Source organism: Argopecten irradians, chromosome 4 (assembly GCF_041381155.1).
Source record: "Argopecten irradians isolate NY chromosome 4, Ai_NY, whole genome shotgun sequence".
Lineage (NCBI taxonomy): Eukaryota > Metazoa > Mollusca > Bivalvia > Pectinida > Pectinidae > Argopecten > Argopecten irradians.
The window spans coordinates 5,960,733-5,980,124 of record NC_091137.1 but is presented as its reverse complement, the minus strand read 5'-3'; the positions used below and the strand labels follow the sequence as shown (position 1 = coordinate 5,980,124).

General features: G+C 32.2%; 1 protein-coding gene across 1 annotated transcript in view; it reads left to right on the top strand.

The window, feature by feature from the left end:
• LOC138320436 (chitin synthase chs-2-like) overlaps nucleotides 1–19,392 on the top strand; it is a 74,160-nt gene that overhangs the window by 5,370 nt on the left and 49,398 nt on the right. The window contains exons 2-19 of the mRNA XM_069263398.1: nucleotides 2,680–2,745; nucleotides 3,260–3,487; nucleotides 3,724–3,838; nucleotides 4,247–4,394; nucleotides 4,834–4,936; nucleotides 6,474–6,594; nucleotides 7,467–7,538; nucleotides 8,772–8,901; nucleotides 9,162–9,396; nucleotides 9,582–9,746; nucleotides 11,696–11,838; nucleotides 12,226–12,339; nucleotides 13,664–13,736; nucleotides 14,171–14,226; nucleotides 14,421–14,570; nucleotides 15,249–15,369; nucleotides 16,489–16,656; nucleotides 17,473–17,840. Of these exons, the coding sequence (XP_069119499.1) occupies nucleotides 2,680–2,745; nucleotides 3,260–3,487; nucleotides 3,724–3,838; nucleotides 4,247–4,394; nucleotides 4,834–4,936; nucleotides 6,474–6,594; nucleotides 7,467–7,538; nucleotides 8,772–8,901; nucleotides 9,162–9,396; nucleotides 9,582–9,746; nucleotides 11,696–11,838; nucleotides 12,226–12,339; nucleotides 13,664–13,736; nucleotides 14,171–14,226; nucleotides 14,421–14,570; nucleotides 15,249–15,369; nucleotides 16,489–16,656; nucleotides 17,473–17,840 (2,576 nt within the window). The remainder of the gene's footprint in view (nucleotides 1–2,679; nucleotides 2,746–3,259; nucleotides 3,488–3,723; nucleotides 3,839–4,246; nucleotides 4,395–4,833; nucleotides 4,937–6,473; nucleotides 6,595–7,466; nucleotides 7,539–8,771; nucleotides 8,902–9,161; nucleotides 9,397–9,581; nucleotides 9,747–11,695; nucleotides 11,839–12,225; nucleotides 12,340–13,663; nucleotides 13,737–14,170; nucleotides 14,227–14,420; nucleotides 14,571–15,248; nucleotides 15,370–16,488; nucleotides 16,657–17,472; nucleotides 17,841–19,392) is intronic.

Below are 19,392 nucleotides of genomic sequence, written 5' to 3'. Positions count from 1 at the left end.
AGGTTCGTTATACTCCATGACGATTCCCTCGGACGGCTTGATGAACGTGACTTACGCCTGTCAAAGCACTTCCTAGTTTGTAGCGTTGGAATTTTGACGAAAACTTTGAGAGATTTGAGCTTTCCGTATTGTTTTACAAATTCAATTCAATAAATATTTTGTATGATGACATTAGATTCATTTCTGGTACCAAAGCATTTCCTGATTAATGTTATAAAATAACTAAATGATAAATTAAATGGTAGATCAAATATATAACACCATGTCCGTATTTCTAAAGATCAGTTGTCATTAAAATATGTTTTGTATGTATACGTGTAATATACAATAAAAATAGACTAATATCATAATGATTAAAATAAAATGTGGTATAGTTTGCACTATATCCACTCTTTGTGTGATTTTGCTGTGTATAACCTAATTATGTATGAAGGAAGTAAAAGTAATATGTCAAAAAGTTAAACCTGTTTTACCGGTTCACAATATTGGTAATGATCTTTATCATCACACAATGTTTTCGTCTTAATATATTTTTGTCACTATTGGTATATGACCCGAGAGTTTAAACAAACATTAGAGAATATCGAGCTGCCAGGCACTAGCTAAAATTATTTGATTTTATTATGTCATGTCCTATCGATAATCAACATGCTAGAAGGACGGCCTCCCTAGTTTGTCACTTGCAATTTAACACTTGGTTTCTTTCTTTATTTCTGTCATACCATACACGTTCGAATAGATAATTAAAAATAGTATTGTTTTTTGCATTGAAGCTTCTATTGAATGAACCACAAACCAATTTATCCCAACCATATTTACATCCTACGAAATCTTTACTGACGCAAAATGTTTTGATCACATCAACATAATAATGACCAATCCAAAAACTTAATAATTATATCCAAATAATCATCTAAATAGCAAGTCCCGACAAACTCACTTTCATAATGAAGTTTGTGTTATTTAAATAAATTATAAGGAGAATCAATATTGGTTCCGTGGGCTTCCATAGAGTATTCAATTGGAACGAGAAAGACTATTACTAAAGCTATGAACGTTCCTACTTCAGACGGTAGTGCTATCTGTCCGTATTTTTTGCACAAAAGGGAGGTTGTTCACAAAGTGTCTGAGTTCGAGTTGATCAACTCCATGAAAAAAATCAATTAAGATAAATATATGTAAGGCTGTTACGTTACAAAAAAGAATAGCAATTTTAACCATAATTAGTGATATTATCACATCGCTTATCTACTTTTGTTCTTAAAACGGAGATGCAATGACGTAACATGTCCTAAAACGTATCTAATGCACGAAAGTAAACATGCAAGTAAATCATACACAGTGCCTTGGATGTCACTTACACCCATATAACTCCAGAAAGTAGTACATTTATGACATAAAAAAGAAAATGTCTAAACACAACTGTCGGCTTATTTGTTCACTTTCGTATGAGTGAACGTTTTCAAAATTCGATAAAATAAAATGTTCAACTTCATTTTATTGTTGTCAGTAAAGGTAGGTTTTATGGTCATATTGTCTTTTTTTGAGATCAAAGATAACATTCAGTTTGAGCACAGAAATGATTTCAGTCACTTTATGACATAGACTGGTAGATTAGAAAACGCAATTGAGATTAAGATATATCTATAGATTGTTATATATTGAAGTTAACGTACTAGACCTATAAATTAAAATTTGATAGTATCGATTGTAATGACTCTTCATCCATCCATAAGAAACACATTTACCCTGCTACTATTCTATATGGTGTTAAGGAGTATCGTCAATTTTTGTGTTTTGTAATCACACGGGTATACAATGTACATGACGTTATCTATATCATCTGATAAACTATGTACATAAAGGTATATTGATGCAACAATCTACACAGACAAAGTTTAGGACACTAGAACATTAGGGGTTAGTATAGATTAAGATAATAGATTACAGGAAGATATGTCTCTGGTGTATCTTGCTATTGCTCCATGACCATTGTTTTCTGTAAAGTTTATAGAAAATATATGATAATTCAAGATCTTAAATAGACTGTTATGTAAATTATAAATTTCTGTATTTAAGCAGACCTCACCTTTTTCAAATTTATACCGATTTATTAATGAAAAAAAAGCCAACTATAATCTGTTCATCACGCAGAACCCTTTTCTGATAAAAAACAAATGATATTGAAGTAATAGAAACAGAAAGAATAGAAAACGAAAATATCGTGTAATGTTATAAGAGTGGAGCAAAACTATATGGTACAACCACGTTCTTAAACAATGATGAGTAAATTCAAATACTTAATTAATTAATGTTTATGTATATTGCTGCTATGGTTGTATATGGTTGTATTTTAGTTAGCTACTTTTCCCATATGCATTGTGGCCCTGTCAACATTTACTGATCTATGGGCTGATGTTTTGAACATAATTGTAGAAGACAGTTGAAAATTACTGTATTACATTTACATTTATATAAACTACTATATTATATTTACAGAAAAAAAATAAGAAAAAATGCAAAAAAAAAAAAAAAATGTTAGCTTGGAAGACAATAAGAATTACCAATTAACAATCGTGATTACGTAATGGTGAGCAAATACATGTGTGTGTATAGAGCTAATAAATTGTGTAATACTCTACATAGAAATGTTAAGGAAATTTTATGTTTTACTTTCAGACAAATTGTGGCGACATACTTATAGCAATAAACCCGTTCAAAGATCTGACGATTTATGGGAAGAAGGTAAAGATTGCGATATTACTAATCTACATATCACGGGGTTTTGAAAAACGCTATTTTTGTCGTTATGTATGTAGAGTATGCTTAGGCCTTTGGCTAGAACTTAACAGTTTATCAGCCGATTCTGATTTATTTCACGAAAGTTTGTCAACTGCAGAAATTAAGCAAAACAGATTCAGTTTCATAGCAATACATTATTTCTCATTCCGTTTCCATGATATTTCCTTTATAATCTTTCTTCTCCATTTCTTTTGTGTTATGTTGCTGCGAATCACTGCAAATAAAAAATTCTAAATGAACGATGGAAATTAATATTGAACATACAGAGGTCATAACTCAGTTTTGCTATTCTATATTAGAATCACATTTTCACAAGAATGAACGTCAAATGTCGTTGGTTGGGTTATAGGAATGCATAATGGAAAACATAAAATCGGGAACTTCGTTTGTGTTTAAGGAGAAAATAATTTATTTTGATCTTTTTGATTATTTTAAATATTATGCGTTATCATTAAAGCAACATGATGAATATCATTGGAAAAGTTTACAACGAACACCAGCTCCGCACGTGTTTTACCCGGCCGCACGTGCATACAGGCGTATGCAGGAGACACGTACTAACCAGGTCATACTGGTTGGAGGTGAAAGTGGGTCAGGAAAGACCGAGAGTGCCAAACACATGGTGAAACATCTGGTATCGCTGTGTCCTACGGAGGCAGGGGATCTTCATGATCGGATCGTCCAGGTAACATTCACTAATGAGTTCCCGTTTACGAGGACATAAAGCAAAGTCAGCTTGTTTATTAATCTTTAGACACAAAGAAAATTGAGGTTTTGTGATGTTCTCGTTACAAGATAAACATGGTAACACACATTTAGTTGATGGTGTTAAGGTTTTGTTATCACCAAGAGTCACACAATTAAATAAAACGGTGGACAACTCTCTTCTATTATAGTTATAATAATTTATATCTCACATAGATCAACCCTCTGTTGGAAGCCTTTGGGAATGCCAAAACTACCATGAATGACAATTCTAGCAGATTTGCTAAGTATCTAGAGATGACCTTTGTTACCGATGGTCAGGTGAAAGGAGGTACGTATAGAACTGAACACAATGTAATGGGTATAGTAAATCCTAAATCTGATCATACTGAAACCAGAATTAAGAGATATTGTGAATCGTAGAAAGATAATTTAAATTATCAAATCAAATTGAGTATCGAGATCTTGTCATTTTCTAATATATATATTTTCCGAATCTGCGATGACAAAGTACATGTTGAAGTTAATGTGAGTGATCCTAGAATATGAGTAAAATACATGTATGGCTCCATGAATATGAATATTGTTGTCAAAATAGAGAATTGTGAAAGGATCGTGGTTTATACTTATATAATAAATATTTATTTCTCAAACAAAGTATAAGGGAAACTAGCTAAAACTATTGAGTATTGAAGTTTATTGCCATGAAACTATAGTAAGAATATATATCATTCTACAGCTATTGTTCGGGATTATTTACTGGAGAAATCCCGCGTGGTTGACCAGATGGATAATGAGGGAAACTTTCACATCTTCTACTGTCTGTTCGCCGGGGCACCTGCAGCTGTTCTGAAAAACCTTCATCTTCAGGATGCCAGTTCATACCGGTGACTACTATTTTGTAATAGTCTCTTTTATGGACATTTAGACAGTTAGCTCCATTTATCAATATATATTATTGGTTTGAATAAGTAAATATTTCATAACGTAAGAATCTCTCTTGCTCTCAAAGTCGGCAGAAACTTTTCAATTTCGAACGCTTTTACGTTTCATGAAAGTTTTAGATTAATAACAGACTTCAGATATATTTGAAAAGTCAATTAGAAAATATCCCATGATTACGTAGTGCTTAAAGAAAAACTTGCCTTTGGACATGCAGTGTCCTGATTTAGTAGTTATGTAAATAGTATGATATTTATCTTTTTGTCATTGAAATGAAACAAATTACATTATAAGGTAATACCAATTATATGCAGAAACATAACGCTGCCTTTGCGTTGGCAGACGTTGCATTGTTTATTTAAAGAAATAATCATTTCCTTGTAGAATCTTAAAAAGCAATCGCGAATTACTTGGCGATAAGAAGTTCTACAAAAGCATGTATGAAACACAGATGAAGGTGCTGCGGTCTATCGGCTTAGAGGAACAGGTAAATAATGAAATCAATTTGAAACAACTGTGGGGATTTTCAGCAGAACATCCTACATGACTTAATGTGGATCATATATTTTATATTTCCCATATAAACAGTCCACGTTAAAATTTACATTATACACACGTGATACATGGGTCACTGGTGACCTTAGATATTACAACTCCTCCGACTATACAATATTCTACACTAGTATAGTATTTCCCCCGTAGCAATATTGTCCTTTAATTTTAGCATTTTACATGGCACCAATATTACTTGTTAGTTAAACCAATCAATTTTGGGATCGTCTTACTTTCTTCATTTTGTCTCCCATGATATCGCCTCACTTTTGGACTACAACCATGTGATAAAGGCTCTGTCATCCTAGTCTAGAAAACTGCGTATCACTCATCATCAAGGGAGTTGGGCTACTGGTTTATCCGTTGTCAGGACGGCGTACGTTGTAATGACTGTGACAGCATGCATCAATGAGATAGCATTATAAAAAAGGGCAAGAGTTCCACTAGCTATTACATGCTGAAAAAACGTATATATATCACAGTTGTTATGACCCAGAATAACAGAAATGAGAAACCAGCAACTAAATTCAAAACACAATTTAATTATATATACAATATTATACAGAGATGGTTTACAATATCTAAAGTAATTGGTGGTGGTACAAGAGTAATACGATGATTTAAAGTGTTACTTATCTGTATGCGAATGTCCTGGTATAATCCTTGATCCTTCCAGGTTTCAAATTAACAATAATCACAAATCCAGGAGGAAAATGATTATCCACAGATGATTTGTAAAGTTCCAGGCAGTATGAATAAATCCACACAAAGTGTGTAAAAATCCACAGATATAGTCACAATAGCTCTCCCAATAGAATCTAATATGGCACTATACAATTCTTGATATGTTTATTACAGGTCTCATTACAGTTCTGATTAGCCTTGGACAGCTGGAGTATATATAACTAAACCCTAATTCAAGAATATTTGAGAACCTTCTACTTCTAGAAATATCTAACTAAAAACAGTAAACAAATTAACACACAGAACTTTCTGGAAATAGATCATTCTAGATCTCTACTTATAATCAACATGTTTACAAATTTGTTTATACATGATAATATTCTAGAAAGTTCTATAACCTAAATTAATGATATGACCTTTATATGATGTATTGATAATAAAGCTATAGGAGTTATCTCCCTTATCTAATAACTACATTTTATTTAGTGTCATACATAACACAGTCCTCTCAAAGGTTTAGTGGCATTAACACACCCAACACAATGCTTTATAGGTTTTTATAGGGCGTTAAGCCTAATCATATAATACTTCATTGTTCTATTTACAACATCAACCGCAAGTATCAGCAATAAGGCTATTGTGGATCTACTGAATATGTATTATTTTCGTTCATTAGTCTTTTTTAGCAAACAAGTGTATACATAAATCAAATATCAAAATATCATTGCTGAGTTCACGTCATCCAGGTTGGATAGTGGTCACATTGATTTTGATAATTTTATCCACAGGACATCGACATTATTCTTACTGTGTTGGCGGCCATTTTACTTATTACACAAGTGGAATTCGAGGAACCAGACAATCCCAACGACACATTAAAAATCAAAGACAATACGCCTGTATATGACGGTAGTATCAAAATTCAGAATGACACAATTTACAGAATCTCGGATGTTTGTATTTATGACATGCACGGCAAACTTTCATTTAATTCGATGATATAATAATGAGAAACATCATATCTTACTTACATGTATTGTTGATTCTAGGTTAGATGTACCGACGAATAAGGACAATAAAAATGTTCAAATGTTTATTATTATAATTCAACTTATCGTCATAGGAAATATCATTGTATGATGATTCAATTATCAAAATGGTAAAATAAACATATCTAGGACTTAAAGTTATATGTGCCGTATTTTTCATACTCACGAATCAAGATGAGCTTTTAATATGTTATTCAGCACCAAAAATTACCAACTTTTTTAAAATTACAGTGCTTTCAATGAATAGGTTTTAATTTTACTTGTGCAAATAAGAACTGAAAATTATTTTTGGCAGTACTGCCAAAAATCATTTAGAGTACATACGGTGAGACCATGAAGCCAAATTGTGGTCTACAATTTCATTACACATTTTTACAATGTTTTTAGTAATTGTTAAGTGACTTCTGCAAGTATGTTTTCATTTAAACATATTTAAGGCATAAAAACAACAAGTTTACAGTACAAAATTTCTGTGTTATAACTAACGACTATAAGTCATCTGAAGCCATTTGAATGATTTTTACAGCTTTATTAATCAAACCTTATGGTTTTTAATAAATTAATGATGAAAAAATAGCATGTCAAAATTATCGCCCAGTTACGGCACATATAACTTTAACACCAATAGTTATAGATATATATCTAAACAAATAACATACATATAGCCATCATTTTATGATCAACTGAAAAAGGTATGAAGATTATGAAGATTAACGGTGTTTTTGTCTACAGTGGCTGACCTATTAAACGTCTCTTTCGAGGACCTGGGTCACGCGCTGATTGCCACAAGACAGACGTATATGGGTATGTAGTTTAACAGTCGATGTTTCTTATATTGAAATAAATTAACAACCTCACAATTCCTACTCTATCGTCACTTTAAACATGGTGATTATAAACATTATTACCACACATCCTTACTTCTCAGTCGTCACTATAAAGATGGTGATTATAAACATTATCACCACACATCCTTACTTCTCTGTCGTCACATAAAGATGGTGATTATAAACATTATTACACACCTTACATCGTCGTCACTATAAAGATGGTGATTATAAACATTATTACCACACATCCTTACTTCTCTGTCGTCACTATAAAGATGGTGATTATAAACATTATCACCACACATCCTTACTTCTCTGTCGTCACTATAAAGATGGTGATTATAAACATTATCACCACACATCCTTACTTCTCTGTCGTCACTATAAAGATGGTGATTATAAACATTATCACCACACATCCTTACTTCTCTGTCGTCACTATAAAGATGGTGATTATAAACATTATTACCACACATCCTTACTTCTCTGTCGTCACTATAAAGATGGTGATTATAAACATTTTTACCACACATCCTTACTTCTCTGTCGTCACTATAAAGATGGTGATTATAAACATTTTCACCACACATCCTTACTTCTCTGTCGTCACTATAAAGATGGTGATTATAAACATTATTACCACACATCCTTACTTCTCTGTCGTCACTATAAAGATGGTGATTATAAACATTATTACCACACATTATTACTTCTCTGTCGTCACTATAAAGATGGTGATTATAAACATTATTACCACACATCCTTACTTCTCTGTCGTCACTATAAAGATGGTGTTTATAAACATTATCACCACACATCCTTACTTCTCTGTCGTCACTATAAAGATGGTGATTATAAACATTATTACCACACATCCTTACTTCTCTGTCGTCACTATAAAGATGGTGATTATAAACATTATTACCACACAATCCTTACTTCTCTGTCGTCACTATAAAGATGGTGATTATAAACATTTTTACCACACATCCTTACTTCTCTGTCGTCACTATAAAGATGGTGATAATAGACATTATAACCCTATCGTTAACGTAATGATTGTATAAAGTTTTCGCTGACACATATGTCATACAATGTATTTGGAATCTGATTACAATATAATCGCGTTATTTTCGGTACACAAGAAGATAATCACTGTAGAACAATATATATTGTTCATTGTCAAAGTGAGTCTATTTCAATACAGATGAGACGGTCGTGAAAATAAAGTCCATGGCCCAGGCTGTTGATACTCGAGATGCGTTTGCCAAAGCCATGTACGAACGTCTTTTTGGCTGGATTGTCCGCCAAATCAACACGAATCTACATCCTTCAAAGTACGTATCTACCCGCTTCAAAATTACATAATATGTCCATCCGATAGCCAAGACATCTGTATCCAGTGTCACGAGACAGACCTTAATCTGAATCAAACTTAACGTACATTCTTCTAAGTTCATATAGTTACAAACGTTCATTCGGGAACCAGGAATTAACTATTAACTTACCATTTAGCATTATACAATCATAGCTTCATTATAAGTTTTGACATTCCGTTTCCAACTTACCTAACATCATGGACAATGTTCCCTTCCAGAATGAGGTCGTCGGCAGACAGTGCCAGCATTGGCATACTGGATATAGCGGGATTTGAGAAGCTTCAAGTCAACAGTATGGAACAGATGTGTATCAATCTCGTCAATGAGCGACTGCAGCAGTTCACAAACAAAAACATTCTGGACAATGAAATATCCATATACAAAGACGAAGGCATAGCAGTTCCTAACATAGATTTCAAAAACAACCAAGCTTTGTTAGATTTATTCATGAAGGTATGATACAAAATTTGTCGATTGTGTTAGTTTGTGTTTTTGTGTGATATTAATATGAATAAATATTTCATATAATTAACAGCATTTATAAAATACTAAACGAAAAGCATAGTTTATATATTACAGACAGATTTTACACTATTAATGTTAGAACAAAACCCTATTATCAAAATAAAATATTTCAGAAAACATTCGGCTTGCTTCCGCTTCTTGACGAAGAGTCAAAACTTGGACAAGGAACAAATGAACGGTTCGTCAACAAATTGAAAGACAACTATGGTGCTCATGAGTGTTACACAGAATCGCCACAAGAACGAGCCGAGTTTGGTATCCGCCATTTTGCTGGCCAGGTAAAATTATATCGTCCTTGACACCAAATAATAATTTATTTGATTGACTGTTTATTGATTGATTTACAGTTTAATATATTGGTTTACTGTTTAATTTATTGCTTTACTATCAATAAGTTATTGATGTACTGTTTAATTTATTGATGTACTGTTTAATTTATTGATGTACTGTTTAATTTATTGATTTACTGTTTAATTTATTGGTTTACTGTTTAATTTATTGATTTACTATCAATAAGTTATTGGTTTACTGTTTAACTTATTGATGTACTGTTTAATTTATTGGTTTACTGTTTAATGTATTGCTTTACTATCAATAAGTTATTGATGTACTGTTTAATTTATTGATGTACTGTTTAATTTATTGATTTACTGTTTAACTTATTGATTCACTGTTTAACTTATTGATGTACTGTTTAATTTATTGATGTACTGTTTGATTTATTGATGTACTGTTTAATTTATTGATGTACTGTTTAATTTATTGGTTTACTGTTTAATTTATTGATTTACTATCAATAAGTTATTGATTTACTGTTTAACTTATTGATGTACTGTTTATTTTATTGATGTACTGTTTAATTTATTGATTTACTGTTTAATTTATTGGTTTACTGTTTAATTTATTGATTTACTATCAATAAGTTATTGGTTTACTGTTTAACTTATTGATGTACTGTTTAACTTATTGATGTACTGTTTAATTTATTGATTCACTGTTTAACTTATTGATGTACTGTTTAATTTATTGATGTACTGTTTAATTTATTGATGTACTGTTTAATTTATTGATGTACTGTTTAATTTATTGATGTAACTGTTTAATTTATTGATTCACTGTTTAATTTATTGATGTACTGTTTAACTTATTGATTCACTGTTTAACTTATTGATGTACTGTTTAATTTATTGATTTACTGTTTAACTTATTGATTCACTGTTTAACTTATTGATGTACTGTTTAATTTATTGATGTACTGTTTAATTTATTGATGTACTGTTTAATTTATTGATTTACTGTTTAATTTATTGATGTACTGTTTAACTTATTGATTCACTGTTTAACTTATTGATGTACTGTTTAATTTATTGATGTACTGTTTAATTTATTGATTTACTATCAATAAGTTATTGGTTTACTGTTTAACTTATTGATGTACTGTTTAATTTATTGATTCACTGTTTAATTTATTGGTTTACTGTTTAATTTATTGATGTACTGTTTAATTTATTGATTCACTGTTTAATTTATTGATTCACTGTTTAATTTATTGATGTACTGTTTAATTTATTGATGTACTGTTTAACTTATTGATTCACTGTTTAACTTATTGGTTTACTGTTTAATTTATTGATTTACTATCAATATTTTATTGGTTTACTGTTTAACTTATTGATGTACTGTTTAATTTATTGATGTACTGTTTAATTTATTGATGTACTGTTTAACTTATTGATTTACTGTTTAATTTATTGGTTTACTGTTTAATTTATTGATTTACTATCAATAAGTTATTGGTTTACTGTTTAACTTATTGATGTACTGTTTAATTTATTGATTCACTGTTTAATTTATTGATTCACTGTTTAATTTATTGATTTACTGTTTAACTTATTGATTCACTGTTTAACTTATTGCTTTACTGTTTATAAGTTTATTGATTCACTGTTTAATTTATTGATGTACTGTTTAACTTATTGATTCACTGTTTAACTTATTGATTCACTGTTTAACTTATTGATTCACTGTTTAATTTATTGATGTACTGTTTAATTTATTGATGTACTGTTTAATTTATTGATTTACTGTTTAATTTATTGATTTACTGTTTAACTTATTGATTTACTGTTTAACTTATTGATTTACTGTTTAACTTGTTAAATAACTTTTTAATTTGTTGATTCCCTGTTTAACATAATGATTTCCTTTTCAATTTGTTGATTCCCAGGTGTGGTACGATGCGTCCAACTTCATTGAGAAGAACAGAGACATGTTGAGCTCTGATATCACCAACTGTATGAAGGCCAGCGAAAACCCTTTTGTGGTTGATCTTTTCAGCGCCAAAAAAGGACCAACGGGGACCATATCGGCGTAAGGCATTTTCATCATTTCAAAACAAAGCTGTGGTAATCAAACCGTAGTTGTCAGGTTGTTTTGGATTTAGGTAACATTTAATATGGGTGCACATGTCTTTGTGATCAATTTTCTATCCATGCAAATGTATTTCAAAAATGAATTAGTTGTATTTCTCTGTTGTCTAGTTTTTGCAAGAAAATTAATTAAAGAAAACGCTAGATAGCATAATGCACACTGTCCTCGGGTAAATAACAAAAATAAAAATCAGAAAAAAATGCAATACTGTTATCAATTTCAAATATTTCATATCTGTAAACATGCATGCTAGATACATATAGCTACATGTGAACAGATATTTGTTACTAGAGTTTGAATCAAATTGAATATACATTGTATTTTTAGAACTATGCATAACATCCGACAGTCGAGAAGAGCAGCCGGCGGTGGACAGAGGAAGCCTGCTACAGAAAAAGGCGCTATGCTGATTGCAGATCTCGGCAAATCTCTCAAAAAAAGGTTCGTTTGTAATCGACATAGTTTAGAAATATGTCAAACAAGGTACGAAATTAATTTCTTAACGTGTAACAGAAGGAAATCTAGAAAATGTTAATGTGCTATTTTTTGCTTCAATCTGACATGAAGAGTATTCAAAACTTAATAATTATTTTAAAACTGAAGCTTATAAGTTCTAAACAGTGATTTCAATATCATGTATTAAGACAAATATAAGGCCAATTAATTAATTTAGTGGTGTTAGAAGAAGGATGGTGCCACATAAAAAGATCGTCCAATGCATCTTATGTAAACATGTCTATGCTTAGCTGTGTGTGTGTACTGGGACTATACTTATTATCCCCCGCTTTCTCCGAAACGGGGGATATTAATTTGGGTTTGTCCGTCATTCTGTCTGTCTGTCTGTCTGTCCGTCTGTCTGTAACACTTTGTTTCCGTGCAATAACTGTAACAAATGTAAACGATTTCTTCAAACTTGGGGACTAAGTGAAATGCCTTAAGGGCTCGGCCAAGTTCGATCGAGACTGTCGATGAACCTTATTTAGCGGAGTTATGGCCCTTTGAATTACTAAAAACGTCATTTTCTGCCATTTCCGTGCAATACGTGTAACAAATGTAAACCGATTTTCTTCAAACTTAGTAACAAGGTTAAATGTCTTAAGGACTCGGCCAAGTTCGATCGCGACTTTCAACGGACCTTATTTAGCGGAGTTATGGCCCTTTACTTAAATAAAAAAAAGTCAGTTTCTGCCACTTCCGTACAGTAACTGTTATAAATATAAACCGATTTTCTTCAAACTTGGTAACAAGGTTGAATGCCTTAAGTGACTGGTCAGGTTCGATCAACTCTTTCAGCGGATGCTATTAATCAGAGTTATGGCCCTTTAATATACTACAAATGTCATTTTTTTCTGTAGTTTCTATGTAATAACTAACAAATGTTAAAACTGATACATATTGTTAAAACTTGGTATCAAAGTTAATTGCCTTAAGGGCTTAGCCAATTTCGATCGCCACTTTTGGCAGATCTTAAATAGTAGAGTTATGGCCCTTTGGTTTAATATAAAAAATCATTTTCTGCTACTTCCGTACAATAACTGTAATAAATATTAACCGATTTTCTTCAAACTTGTTAACAAAGTTAAATGTCTTACTTCTGAATAAGACTTCAGTTTATTTTTTCATGTTTCAACCAAGGATAAACCTAACCGCAATAATATTTACCTACAATATGTCATGAAAACGGGGGATGGAAATTCCACGAATTTGCTTGTTGGCTTTATATTATCATGGCGATCAAACAATGGATTTTATATGTTTCGCCTAGGTATGGTAAACCGGAGGGAACTACTCACATCTATAATCCAAAAGATTTAAAAACAGTCATTTCATACTTCCAGGTAAGTGGTTTGAAGGCTCTACGCCGTCGTTGTCCTCAAAAACGTCATCAACACAATCTTAAAATAAATATTTTGTATAATTCTATTCAAAGATTCAGAAATAACCTTATCAACAAAATGAAACAAAATCATTTCTAGAAATATTAATTTACCACGCAAACTTTGGGACCACAACTGATATTATATTCTTCAATGAAGTAATACTTGTCTTTGCGATCATCTTTGTGTAAAGACCATCTGCTTAAGGACGATTTCAATACATTGTGACCTGTATATTCAATCATAGGTTTTGTTATTATTACCCCCTTTGAGTGAGCTAATCTCTTTTCAGTTATTGATGCACAGCTAAAATCATTATTCTTTTCCTCTTGGGTTGTCTTTATCTAGTAGATGGGTTTGACTGTACATAATATATATATTAATTCCAATTTCAGAGCTCTATGAACGACCTGTTGAACAAGTTAAATCAAGCAGAACCGTATTATATAAAGTAAGTATACAGGCTAGCGGCATTTCAAATAATGCAAGAAAGTGGCAGCATGCTTTAAGTGATAATATTACACTTTAACCGTAAATGGGAGCTAAATGATGGAATCCTTTCTATAACCGAAATATAAGACGATACCTTCTTTTTTTGTAATATGCACATTTCCCTACGTATCATTACAATTTACAATAACACAGGTGTATCAAGCCAAACACGTATCAGAAGCCGGACACATTTGATGACGAAATGGTATTAGAGCAGATGCGCTATAATGGCATCTCAGAGGTGGCCAAAATAAGACAACTCGGACTTCCAGTCAGAAAACGTTATGACGAGTTCATCAAGAGGTACGTTGATTCGAGAAAAGGATGCTGGCATTATAGCATTTCATCTTCGAATCTGGAATTGTATCACTTCTCAGTGTTAAAAAAAATCGGTAATATGAACTTGTAGATATATTTATATTTTTAAGGAGTTTATACAAATACGGAAACATTAGTGTCCAGAGCCAAAACTATGCTTCTTTAGTAAAGGAGATAAGCTCTTTAAATTTTAATTATAATTGTAAATAAATAATGCTTTGACATATTTCATTTGATCCCTACTTTTGGTGTAATTGGAGACAAAATGCTTTCCCAGGTAACATAATCTTTTAGAGTTTGCATATATAATGAGAGTACAAAGGTGTTCAATATCAAAATATACTTGTTACACTTATTTGGTTCAAATTTTATAAAAGTTTTTCGCGTTTATTGTATAGTGGCCCTTTAGTGAAATATCGCATTTTTCTGTATTTTGGTATATCACCCTTTGATTTTGAAATCGGAATACGTAATCATCGTGACTCTAATCATTGAAACATGTGTGAAATGTTTGCGAAACACAGACAAAATCGGGGTAACACTATAGTGTTATCGAAATCTGAGATTTTATATTTATTTCGTATGTAAAAGATACTTAGTGTTTCATGTATAACACGAAAACCGCGTTCTTTCAATCTATACATTTTAAAACTCTTATTGCAGGTACAAAACTCTATATAGAGATGGTCAAAAGGCTCCGACGGACAGGGCAGGCACAGAACAGATCCTCAAGAATGTTGTGCCTGTCGATATGATGAAAGGGGCCAGGTTTGGCAAGTCCAGGGTAGGTCATACGATGGAAAAGGTCACTAAATTATTATTAAATATAAAAAAAAACTGAAAATGTTCCGAATCCAAGCAAAAAATGGTTCATATAACTAGGGTGGGAAAATCAATGGCAGACACAAATTTAAATAAGTGTAAAGGGTTTTGATATTCCACGAATATATTGGCATGAATTATAGTTTTATTATCCCTTTTTCCTCCTTTGTTTACACTCAGATTCGCTATAAATGAACACAAGCTAGCAAAATTAACAGTAGTGAAGTAAATCGATAAAGATTTGAATAATCCATGGTCTCAATAAAATAAGATGTTCTGTGTTCTGATGTATTATTCTTGTGCAATATATTTTATATTTTTCTTCGGAGTTGTTGTTTTGTTTTTGCTATTTCATGTCACATTTTAAACTTGCACATTACTATCAGTGCAAGCAGGATATAAAAGTGTTATTATATTGAACAAAGAATTGTTTGAATTTAAAGGTCCGCTGATGATACGCTGTAATGGTAAAAGAGGACACAGTTAAAGGGACAATTCAATGAGGCTAATTCTGTTACATAACCATGAAGCAAACTATGACATGAATCTATTGTTTTACATTCCTTATGAAACATATAACAAGAAATAGTGACAAATTACACGGTATTGTTAAGTATTTATTTGATAACGTTGAAATTCCAAATCGTTGATCAATACGATTAAGCAGGTATAACGTGTATGCTGTATCCATACCCGAGCCAAAGTCACGTACGTTAATCAAATGCGATACACAACTACTCAGGAGTTAGTGAAGTTATATTTAGACTAGAGCATGCACCAAATAACTTAAACGCACTACTTAAAGAGCGATGTGAGAAGTTCTAGACAAAAAATCTAGGGCCATAGTTCGGCATACAAGACGTCCGATCACAATGTGTAATGGTGGACAGCAGCGAGTTTGAACATTTCACAAACATATCACTACGGTGGGATTTTCTGGCATATCACAGAAAAACCAACTACTTTACTTTCCATTAGAACTGGTTTGTTTCAATATATATGCAAATTTCAATGTACTCTTAGACTGAATTATTCCTTTAAACACATACGAATGATGAAATGAATGTATTTCTACGGACAGGTATTCATGCAGGAGGATATCAGTATTTGGATGGAAAGATGTCGTCGTGTCAGGGAACGGACGGCGGCCGATGTTATAGCTAGGAGATGGAGACGTTACAGTGAGAAGAAGAAAAAGGAGGACGAAGAGAGGAAAAGTTCACTGATGAGAGATCTAGATAAAGCTGATGTAAGTAGGAGAGAGCAGTTGGGAATAGTTGGATTATGTTTAGGATATGGAAGGCCAGAATGGTATCTTAGTATATGTAGATAATGAAATACTAATGTTAGTAGAAGGGAACAGATGAGTTGGGAATAGTTGTATTATGTTTAGGATAGGAGAGGCTAGAATGGTTACTTAGTAATGTAAATAATGTAATAAAGATGTAGGAGAGAACAGATGAGATCGGAATAGTTGTACATGTATTATTTTTAGGATAAGGAAGGCTAGAAATGTAATTTAGTTTATGTAAATAATGTAATACTGATCTGAGTAGCAGAAAACAGATGAGTTGGGAATAGTTGTATTATGTTTAGGATAGGTGAGGCTAGAATGGAATCTTAGTATATGTAAATAATGTAATACTAATGAGAGTAACAGAGAACAGATAAGTTGGCAATGTTTGCCTTGTATTATGGTTAGGTTTATAGGCTATGATAGTAACTTTTACGTAATGTAATTATGCTGTTGAATTAGGATTACATGCAATTAAGTCGAGCTGATTTAACATATGCTATACACAAACTAAAATATTCCTTACATATATATGTTTTATTTTACGATATAACTTATCTTATTATAATAAGATAGTTAACGAAATAAATTTATAACGAGAGAAAAATACTACATGGCACTATATGCTTCCGTAATTAATTTATCATTTGATGTATTTAATTAGTCAAAAGACAAAATATTCTTGGATAAGAAAAACGTGGCGTATAAGTATCATACTAAAGTCTTAATATAAATTATGTTCCATAATACAACATAAATTGTTTGTTACAGAATGATCTTGATAAGTCGTACAGACCCTCCGACGGATGGAGGATGTCTTCCGATGAGAAGTCTGAAATGAGCACCTCATTTAAGCCTGACCCGTCGGTATGGGCGGATTCCTGCAGATCCAGTGGTAGTGGTATAGGGTCTACTACGTCCACGACGTATTCCAATTATGATGACGACGATGACGTTGATTACCAACCAGGAACGTTTAACCCGGTCGATCCCAGGAACATTGCCAATTCTGTTGGACCATCGAAACTATTTAAGCCACAAATGAAAAAGAAAAAACCTACCCCTAAACCAACAACAAATCCTAGCTCCGAAAATGTGTCTGGAGACAAGAAGGGCGACACAAAGAAAGATGAGTCAGAGTGCGTGTTAGGTGTCTTCTTAAGATTAATGTTTAATTACAGGAGCTGCTTTCATATCTTAAATTAATTTTTAATAATGTCTCCAAAACGAAGTGGAGAACATTCTTATTTTTTCCTCTTTCTTCCGACGAAATGGTTTCTTACACCTTCCTCAGAAAAAACGAGAAGTCTAAGATGGCCACCTGAGCCCAGTTCCTGTTTTCAGGTTTCGGTCTCTGATCTCAATGAAAATTGGTCTATAAGGGTTTTAATGGATGACGAACAACTTGCAAACATTTTCGTAGAGACTTTCGTTGACAAAACAAGTTATATTTCCTTTGAACAGTAATTAATTATATTTGTCATGATCATACAGATTCACTTTATTAACAAAATGATATGTCACAAAACAAAATTCTCGGCAATATCTAAAACTGGGTGCTGATTAATAAAGAAAATAACACCAACGATAACTTGAACAATCTTAGAATAGAATAGTTGTTTATGTTGACATATCACCGGTCCTCGCTGATACATGTATACAAGGCCCCGTCCATCTTCGGCACAAACACCAAATTGTAACATTCAAACCAATGTGCCCTTCAAGTCATATTTTGCCCTGCCCACCTTGTAAACGAACCATCCATTGAGAAAACATTTTGATTCTCGATGCCGCGGAGTACCTGTCTTTGATCATGTACTATTGATACTTGTCGTAATTGTAGTACACTTTCGGCGTTCACAGATAGGGTTCAACGGTAGTAAGGGAAGGCGAACAACATGCAAATATTTTCGTTAAGATTTTGGTATTCCAAGATAGCCACTAGGTCAACTTTCTGCTTTTATATTTCGGTCTCTGATTTCAATGAAAATTAGTATATATGGTTTTTAGGGGATGCCGATCAATATGATAAAAATATTTTAAGATTGTCGCTGGACCAACTTCTTGATTTCAAATTTTCGTCTACAATTCATTGAAAATTGGTAAATGGGGGTTTTAACTTAAATTTAAAGGAATGCCGTACATTCATGATCACTACCAAATCAATTCCTCTGAAAATAGTCTTGTATTAGGTATGTACATTTCCAAATCCTTTCCTCTGAAAAAGCCTTGTATTAGGTATGTACATTTCCAAATCCTTTCCTCTGAAAATAGTCTTGTATTAGGTATGTACATTTCCAAATCCTTTCCTCTGAAATAGCCTTGTATTAGGTATGTACATTTCCAAATCTTTTCCTCTGAAATAGCCTTGTATTAGGTATGTACATTTCCAAATCCTTTCCTCTGAAATAGCCTTGTATTACAGGTATGTACATTTCCAAATCCTTTCCTCTGAAATAGCCTTGTATTAGGTATGTACATTTCCAAATCCTTTCCTCTGAAATAGCCTTGTATTAGGTATGTACATTTCCAAATCCTTTCCTCTGAAATAGCCTTGTATTAGGTATGTACATTTCCAAATCCTTTCCTCTGAAATAGCCTTGTATTAGGTATGTACATTTCCAAATCCTTTCCTCTGAAATAGCCTTGTATTAGGTATGTACATTTCCAAATCCTTTCCTCTGAAATAGC